Source organism: Odontesthes bonariensis, chromosome 2 (assembly GCF_027942865.1).
Source record: "Odontesthes bonariensis isolate fOdoBon6 chromosome 2, fOdoBon6.hap1, whole genome shotgun sequence".
Taxonomy (NCBI): Eukaryota; Metazoa; Chordata; class Actinopteri; order Atheriniformes; family Atherinopsidae; genus Odontesthes; species Odontesthes bonariensis.
In genome coordinates this window covers 19,196,518-19,205,744 of record NC_134507.1, presented here as the reverse complement: position 1 = coordinate 19,205,744, position 9,227 = coordinate 19,196,518, and the positions used below count along the sequence as shown (strand labels likewise).

The window sequence follows — 9,227 nt, the reverse complement described above, 5'->3', positions numbered from 1 at the left end:
GGATTGTGTGACTTACAGCACAGCATTTGACGATGCAATACTGGGGTTTTTCACTAGACTGCATTGATTAAAACATTTGTAACTTCAGCTTAAGGTTGTGTAGCTTTTTTTTTCCATTAGACATACCTCAACATCTCCCTGAGAAAGGCAACTGTGCATCAAACTGCAGTGCAGAAAATCCTCAGTCATGGTGACGACGACAATGATGATGATGATGATGACGGCTTTTCTTGTCAGCTCCAAACAGGTGTGAATGAGCAGAAAATGTGAAAATGGTCATGGAGAGGAATGATGTAAAAAAAATAAAAATAAATGTTACAGTTCACTCTAACGTCATCCTGTCTCCTTAATTACAGCGACACGGTTTTGACAAAATGAAGGAACATCAAAAATGACCCTTTCAGTTTTTCTGTATTTGGAAATCATGCAAGAGACATCATGTGTTCAAAGCAGTCAACAAGGTGGCCTTCCACAGGCTCTTATCAGTGTCTGACCTGATGATTTTTCTTTGCTCAATAATAGCATGTTGACAATGTCAGTAATAAAATGTCACCTGTAATTTAGGTTTTAATTTTAACAGTGGACCCATCGGGTCAGGCAAATTTTATTTAAACTATAAACTATGATTAGTTAAAAACTACAACTGAGAAGTGTTTGCAATAGTACCACATACACGAGTGCCATTATGTGTGAAAATGAGCTCATATCAACACACTGGCAATTTACAGATGATATTTCACACATCCACACTGCAAAATAATAAGACAGTCATCGTACTATAACTGAAGGCAAATTAGTCTTAAAGAAAACAAACGTTGAAAATGTTGTAATGTCAAATGACAGAAACTTGAGTGTTGCTAAAAAGTTGATAATCATTTTCCTTTAACACAAAATGTAACAGTAATCTATTTGAATTAAACTACATGCTGTCAAAAACATTGAATCAGGAGTAAATTAGACTCGTGTTTAGACAAACTTTATTTAACTCATTAAGACATTTCAACAAATTCGATCACATTCAATGTAAAAATTTGATCTGTGACTCTATGTAGGAGGATGCTGTTTTAGAACTTGTCCCCTTTCCTAAATATAACATGGAGACTTGTCACAGTAAGACCAGTTATGGTTTATAGTTTGTGTGGATGAGAACGTTCCATCTGTATTTTAGTGACCTCTAGTGACCAATCACTGAAAGTGAACAAGAAGTCTAACTGTCACCACTCAATTAAACATTTTTGTATATTTCAACACACCCATGATTTATTTTTAATTTTGGCAATTAATTCAGGCAAGCATGAACTGAAAACTTGAGAAAATCTCAAAAATCACTTTTCAATTTATCAACTAATATTCGAGCCAAGTGAACCATGGTGAAATCTTGACTTTCCCAAGACCTGCATAAGCTAACCCCATTAAAAAACACATCAACATAACAACTAAGCAATAAATCAAGTATGGAAAATGCATCCCCGTAATTTCATTAGATGGAACAAGATATAACATGAAAATGAAATTATAATCATCTTATAAACCTCAACTCAGCAACCAAAAGCAATAATTAATTCTATATAACAGCAGACAAGCAAAAGGTAAACAAGTTTCACTTTTGCAAACCTTTTCTGAGTTTAAATTTAGCTTTTTTTTTTAGCACATTACTAAAATGTAACACTACAAAGATTACATAACACCATTGTCCTTTATACAATGTATTTGAATTTACAAATATGAATAAAAAAAATTTAACCTCAAAATAGCTTTTACTGTGTACTTCGCATCTTTTTTGTTTTTTTTCTGAAACACATCACAATGTAACTGAGATATAGAAGATTACAGTAAAACAATAAGAAAAATTCAGCATTAGGTGACATGAAACATTTTCACATTGTCATTCATTTAATATTTGGTTTCCCTATATCTTTTCTATAAACACCATTCAGTTTGAGGTATGCGAAGAGTACAGAAAATAAAAAAATCTGACATTCGAGCAAAACTTCCCTTCTGAATTCCTCGGAACAATGAAAATGTTAAACAAGCAAACTAAACTTTTTCATTACAGTTGGCTGTGTTGGGACAGTGTTTGACAGTGTCTTTTTCTACAAAATAATATTTGCCTGTTATGATTCACTGAAAAAATTGAAATTTAGCAAAAGTTGGCTAAAATAATTACATTTACCTCAATTAGAAAAAAACAAAAAGAGAAAATCCCAATTATCCTAAATGACATTATAGGCTGCATCCCATTTCACAGTGTACCTAAATAGCGGGCCTGCTCCCTGCTTGGAGATCTTCCTTAGCAAAATCCCCTTTCGTAACACTATACTAATTCACAAAGACTGTTGACTTTCTTAACACTTTCTGAAATCTATTAATAGTATTAATTTATATATATCATAAAGATTTTTGTAATATACTTTTAGCAACATTTAGGGGAAATGAACCATGAAAATGTAAGTGATTTATGTTAAAGTCCAGTTCACATTGGGGTACCCCAATCTCATGATATTCTGTTTAATATTCAGAGTCCCAGAGTCAGAAACACAGATTGTTATGTATCATCTTAACTTGCTGCACCACTCAAAGTCTTTCAAAAATCAAACAAATATCACGGTCTTCCATTTTGGATAAATTGTTTGTGCCAGCACTTCAGTTGTATTGCTCTGATCATTCACTCCTCTTCTAATTTAGTCTGTGCTCATGCCCCTTCAGCTGTTACTCCAGAGGAAGGCCTTGCTGTTTAACACTCTGGCCAGTTCATGGTTGAAGGGCTGGTAAAATTTGCTGAGGAGGTTTCTCGTGGCTGGAAGCATTGGACCGAGTTTTGTGTCTTTAGTCCGCCGGGTGTTAGACATGGATTGTTTGGTCATCGCTGTCTCCAAATCCTTTGACAAAGGACCTGCAATGAAAGTAAGAAAAAGGTAGAGTCGAGTTCAATACACAGGCAAATAGGAGCAAGCTTTTCCCGAAAAATGCACCATCATATGTTTTTGTAGCTTTCTGGACACATACCTACACTCAAAAAATCAAAAACTTTCTTCATTGCCACTTTAAGGTCGGTTGCATAGTTCTCCAGTTGAACAACTAGAATCTGCTCCTTGTAGAAAACTGTTAGCCAGTCCCGAATGTAGACAAAGTACATACCCAGGTTTAGTCTTACCTGCGGGGAAAAAAAAATCTACTTAAATAAACAAGATAAATATTTCACGGTAAGCTGGTTCTGTCAAAGACAACAGAGAAAACACAACACACCAATCAACCAAAAGTGTGCGACATGAGTGTTCTTATTCATTTTGCGTTAGCCCCTCACTGGCCATCTTATTGCTGTATTTATTACATAAAAATGTAATCATATAATATTTGCTTAAAAAAAAGCATTCATTTAAGAAATTATGAAGCAAGTATTTAATTTTGAATGTTAGAATTATACATTAAAAGAATGGGATTTAACCTAGACGCCAAAGAAGCAGAAACTAAACAAACACTTAGTTGATTTAGCTCTTTGTCATGAATTGTACTATGAGTAAGTAAAATGTTTATTCTGAGCCCCATTTGTCAACTATATTCCACATTGAAACAAGTTGAGTTAAGTTCCAAAATTCAAGGCCAAATGAAAAAACAATCAGGTGCTCAAAAGGGACGACAACTTTTGCTTACCTCAATCAACACAAAGAATGTTACCGACTCTTTTTTTTCAATGTACTGTGATGACAAATGCCAGTAACCAAAATGAAAAGTGTCACCCTGAGTCCTCCAGAGGGCACCACAATGCAGTGGCAAAAACTCACTCAAAGTCACTCAAAGTCACTCATGTCTCTCCCAAAATAAAAAATAAAAACCCTGTATAGGTCTAAATTTAAACCATCAGAGTCTATAATACATAAATGCTGGTACACAAAATTAAAGAAGTTAAGATTTTAACATGGGATTTGTTTATTTTTCAAGGTTTACATTGCTTTTTTCTTTCCAAACACTCATTCTACACATATTGCATTTTCATTTTGTTTAACATTAGGCAACACTCTTAGATGCTACATGTCCTCGTAAATATAACAGACAAAATAAGTTTCTTTTTATGGCAATTTTAGTGAAAAAATCATTTCTACTTAAGTGTCAAATATTGTTGTAAAGTTGTAGCAGTAATAATGAAAATAAGGCATTGCTATAATAAAGACATAATATAAGGAAACAATGCAATGTTAAAGTAGGCTACATATGTATGCAGTTACAATTGTGTGTTGGATGGTTTCAGCACAACTTGTTTAACAGTCAGATTTGTTTATATATTCAGTCCTATCCTATCTGACCGGCTATTTTGCAAAGAAACTGAGCATTAGCTTCATATTACCACATGTTTTCCTTTGTATTTCTTTTATTGTGACAAATTAAGATCCTTAAATCTTTTAATCTTTTAAATAAAATCTTTATAATCTAACCTCTACAATGTCTTCTATGGCCTTAATAAACCAAAACCAAAGATATTACAGATGTTATTTTTACTGTGACTCCCGTGACAACCAAGATTCGACGGTATACAGTAAGTAACCGTAGTCACCCTGACATCCCACATTGGTTTGTGAACAGCCATTTAGAAGCCTCAAATTAGGCTTTTGGTGGTTGCCATTTTGCTCTTATTGATCTGAGAGTGTGAAGCTGGGATACTTGATATTGAGTGACACTTGAAAACAACTGGACAAAAATGTGTACGTCTAAGGACTGATTTCTATTTCATAATCTCATGACATTAGCCGCTTTCGGACAGAGCAGTTTTAAGAACGCCGTTCCATTCTAAGAACGGTCCTCCTCGAATTCCGTTCTAATAACTGTCCTTCCCCAGCGGAACTGTTTCAGTTTGCATTCGCACATGAGTCGGGACCAGGTCGGGACTGATGCGACGAAACCGTCTGCGACGTGTTACTTTAGCACCACATTCAACAACAAAACAAAACAAAACCCGCGAAAAGTAAGGAGAGAAGGAAAAACACCACAAAGAAGCTAATATGGAGAGCTAGGAGGCCACCGTGTTCATGGTCTGCATGATGGTGATAATAATCATGGACTATCACATCAGGCGTCTAACATCGAGGCTGGAAGAGCTCACAGAGAGAGTCAGGATCGAGCGCAGGCCATACTTCTTCGTTTCATAAAGGAAGGAGAGCAGAGCGCCGCAGACAAAGGAGACGACGTGTAAGTTTAACTTATTAAACAGGTGCCGGTTGTGTCTGTGTCGTATGAGTAAACATTTCAGCCGTGACAACATGACAAAGGGCGTAGCTAACAACCACCAAACACCTCCGTCGGATGTGTTCCTATTGAGAATGAGGAGTCACGTGACTCCGGTCGGCCGGTCGGCCATGTTGGCAGAAGAATCTATTGGTTGCCAGGGGCAACGCCATTAACTTAACGGATATCTTCCCGCATTTGTCATTTCGGCAGGGCAGAGACGAATACAAAAAAAAAGAAAGAAAGCAAAGCAATGCAGAGAGATAAGGCGAAAGAAAAGGGACCTTACAGGGACAAGCTTATTGCAAGCGCAAAGCAGCGGTATTTGGAGAAACTGTCCAGCATCCAAAATATTGATCCTTACGAGCTCCCTGCAGCAGAATGGCACAGAGACCTGGACCAATTACCTCCGTGCACATATATGGACATAGTCAATTATCTTGTCTTTGGTGTAAGTTACTACACCATGCAGGAGTTTAAAAGTCACAAATCTTTAGAATCGTACGAGACTTTCTGCTGTGGCTGGGTGCAGGACTTGGCCATCTACAAGCCTCCAGGTGGCTCTGGTGATGATAACAGCGTTGTACTGGCAAAGGTAAGGTTCTTGTCATGCGTTTTAGTGTGTTGTAATTACATTGTATTTAGACACTTCTTGACCAAAATGACAACGAAATTAACTGCGACTTGTTTTGTAAACACTAGATTAACGAGATGTTCAATGTACACAAACATTTCCAATGTTTTGATGTATGCTAAAGCTTATGTTTAGGTATTTAGTTGTCATTTGATTTTAGCCCAACGACACATACTGTAGCAGGTTATTGTGTTGGGTGTTGGGGGCTGCAAAGTGAACAAACCAGTTCTGGGTTGGCTAGGGTACTTATGTGTGATTGCAAGGCGTACATTCCTGGTTAGATTTAAGCCATTAACATTTTGAATGCAAGGTGTACATGTCCTGGTTAGATTACAGCCATTATCAATGTGTCTAAAATGTAGACTGTAACTTGAAATAGATGCTTTTTACTGTTTAGTTTATTTAACTTTATTTATTTTACAGGTCCTGCATTCACGGAGACTGTGAGCCTCCACTTACCAGTCCAGTGGTTTCACTTCAGTTGTGTGGGGCTTGTGGACAGACCCTCCGCTGACACGCCATGGTTTTGCTCTTCTTGTGCTGAATAGTGTTTTTTTGTTCTTTTGCACTAGTAACAGTATTATTTTATTATTATTGCTTGTTGTCAATGTTTACATGCTGGAATTTTTTATACTTTTTATACTGAATGCACACATATTCTTTTGCACTGTTAACTTTTCCTAGAGGTATATTGCATTCTGCACCTTGCGCCCTTATTCTTTTTTCCTGTTCTGTTAATAAACATTGTTAAGCCATATCAAGTTGTTTCAAGCATTTATTTCAAACAAATTAAAAAGTAATGAACAAGGCACTCAAACATTTATTTCAAACAAATTAAAAAGTAATGAACAATGAAGAATGAACTCAAACAACACTTTTGCACATGTTCGTTAAGGCACAGCAAACAGTGACAATCCTATCTAAAGGCATTAGGTTTTCACCCTCACATTTGAGCAGCATGTGCACAGGTACAGTTGAATGTAAAAATCTGAATTTGTCCAGTCAGCGTGGTTCTCCAACATCTCATATGATGGCTTACCTACAACAGAATAAATAGTTTATGAAAAAAATCTATGCAATCAATGGCAAACCCATCACAGAACACATGCAAAATAAAGATAAAGCCTGAGAGGGTAACGCTGCTCATGACAAAAGGGCTGAAGGGGTACACATTAACACATTAGCCACATTAGGGGGTAGTTAACATTAATTTTTCGAAGAGGCAACAGTTTGCAAATTGAGCATTTTCGAAGAGGCAACAGTTCGCTAGTTAGCTAGCTAGGCAGTAACGTCAGGTGCACTTCAGGGTTTGCAACAACATAAGGTAACTTCGTAGCTTTAAGAGACAACAACATAAAGAGATTTTTAGAGAACGTACCCGAGTGAAAATGCAGAGAACACACTCTCATCGACGGAGGGGTGCAATCGAAAGTAAGGTCCAGCCAGCCAGGCAACCCGGCGTCTCCTCGTCAGGTCAGACGCCTGCTCTCCCTGATGCTGCATCCATTTAGGAAACCGAAAAAAATGTATTTCATTGTTCCTATGTTTCCCAAACGTATTATGTGAGGTACTGGAACAGTTCTTCACACAGCAGTGATTTCCAGGCATGTTCTTGCAATTCCGCACTGTTTAAACTTACTGATTTAAAAACACACGCGTACAATGTAAACGAACGGAGAGAATGGCGTTTTCTCGCTAGCATTCTGCCAACATGGCGGATAGGGGCGGGGCTCTGTACTATGACGACAACTCCTCATTCTCAATAGAACCCTGAAAAGACCCAGCCTCGGAGAAGGAGCTGAAATGGTTATAGGAACTGAGGGCGATGGTCCCGAGTTCCTGTGCGTGCGAATGCGGGAAAAAACGTCCCCGTTCCTGAAAAGGTTAAAGGAACTGCCAAAGGTTTCTACAGTGCGAATGCGGCTATTAAGGAGGAAGTTTTGGAACTGACCCCTGGTGACTGATAGTAGAATTACACTTTAAGGCATTTCCTTATTGACTTTTCATCTCTAAACCTGATTACATCCCTCCTTTAAATACACTCCATGGTCAAAGATAGTAGAGATGGACACACAGTGATACTAATAAACAAACAGAAACTTAGAAACCCATAACATGTTAACAGAGTCTTTTGGAATGGACTGCATTATACTGCATTTGAGCGTACCGATAGATATACCACCCAACCTCTATTTCAGACAGATGGTTATTATGTAATTAAAATTCACCGACCAAAGTCATTTGTACGATTAATTGTGGACGGTTAAAAATTAGACAATAAATTGCACTTACCGGCATGCTATTGATAAGGCTGGCGCTGTAGACACAGAAACGGAGTGACCTCTCAGAGAGACAGGACTGAAACAACTGAACTGACTCTGTGACCTTCTGATGGAAGTCCTCTGCTGACTTTTCGGCTGTGGTGAAGTACAAGTAGTCGGAGTAAAGCCTGGAAGAAGAAGAAGGCAGAGTTTCAATCCAGTTAAAAGTAAGAAACGACAACTTTCTGGATGTACAGCAGGAATTCTTAAAGCAAATACAGTAGGCTCTGCAGCAACAATAAGCTGCATGAAAGCCCTTAGAAGCAAATGAAACGGTGAAACCATGGAAGGTCACAGCTCTGTCTACATGTACGGATGGAGTCCTTTGTACCTTTCGACTGGATCCCTGAGCATGATGATGATTCTGGCATCAGGTTGGACCGCGTGGATAAAGTCCTGGACCAGGAAAGGAGGCTCGGTCTCCGCTCTGTCTCTATGGATATAGCTCCAGGCTTGATTGTCCCACATAGTGGATGCACTGGCTTCACCTGTGAATAACAACAGTCTCAGTATCAAACTGTTTGAAAAGTTTAGTTAAAAATCATTCAAAATATTCCAGCCAGAATGCTGACAAACAACAGGAAACAAGAGTTACTTGAATTCTTAAACCCTAACAAGTGATTACAGTTAAATATAGAATTTAATTTAAGGCCTTTCCAGCTGTCTACATGTGAACTGTCTGGACCCAAAATATATCATCAATACTTTAAATTGGCACAAGCAGGGGAAGTTTCTCAAATGTGCTGGAGCTGGTCGACAAGTAGTTCAACCCAAACAAGGTAAAATGGCTTTTAGCTATTATACTGCTGCCTGCCTGCTCGAACCTGCTCCTCTTAGTTTTAAAAACTCAAAATGTAGTCATTAAAAAAGAAGTACAAGTAAGCTGCAGATCACAGACGTATTTCCAGGGCTTTTAATCAAGATGCCAGCTTCACTTAATTAATAAATTGTGCTTGCCCACGCTTTTAGCAGACATGCCAAAGCTTTTCTGTGTTTTTTTGTACAAATTTTTCTTCTAACCTAAACCAATTTAATTTTAACATTGATTTTATGGA

The 9,227-nt window shown here is 37.7% G+C and overlaps 1 protein-coding gene across 6 annotated transcripts in view; it reads right to left on the bottom strand.

Moving 5' to 3' along the window:
• Positions 1-960: 960 nt before the first annotated feature.
• Positions 961-9,227, bottom strand: part of LOC142395513 (carbohydrate sulfotransferase 15-like) — a 28,461-nt gene continuing 20,194 nt past the window's right edge. For 2 of the 6 annotated variants that reach the window (XM_075478452.1, XM_075478453.1), the window contains exons 5-8: positions 8,504-8,660; positions 8,144-8,300; positions 3,007-3,154; positions 961-2,893 (exon numbers count right to left, since the gene is read on the bottom strand). In XM_075478452.1, coding sequence (XP_075334567.1) covers positions 2,703-2,893; positions 3,007-3,154; positions 8,144-8,300; positions 8,504-8,660 — 653 coding nt within the window. In that variant the 3' untranslated portion in view covers positions 961-2,702. Of the gene's footprint in view, positions 2,894-3,006; positions 3,155-6,652; positions 6,891-6,926; positions 7,349-8,143; positions 8,301-8,503; positions 8,661-9,227 lie in introns of those variants that run through there. The other 4 variants (XM_075478455.1, XM_075478457.1, XM_075478458.1 and 1 more) reach the window with 4 other exon arrangements.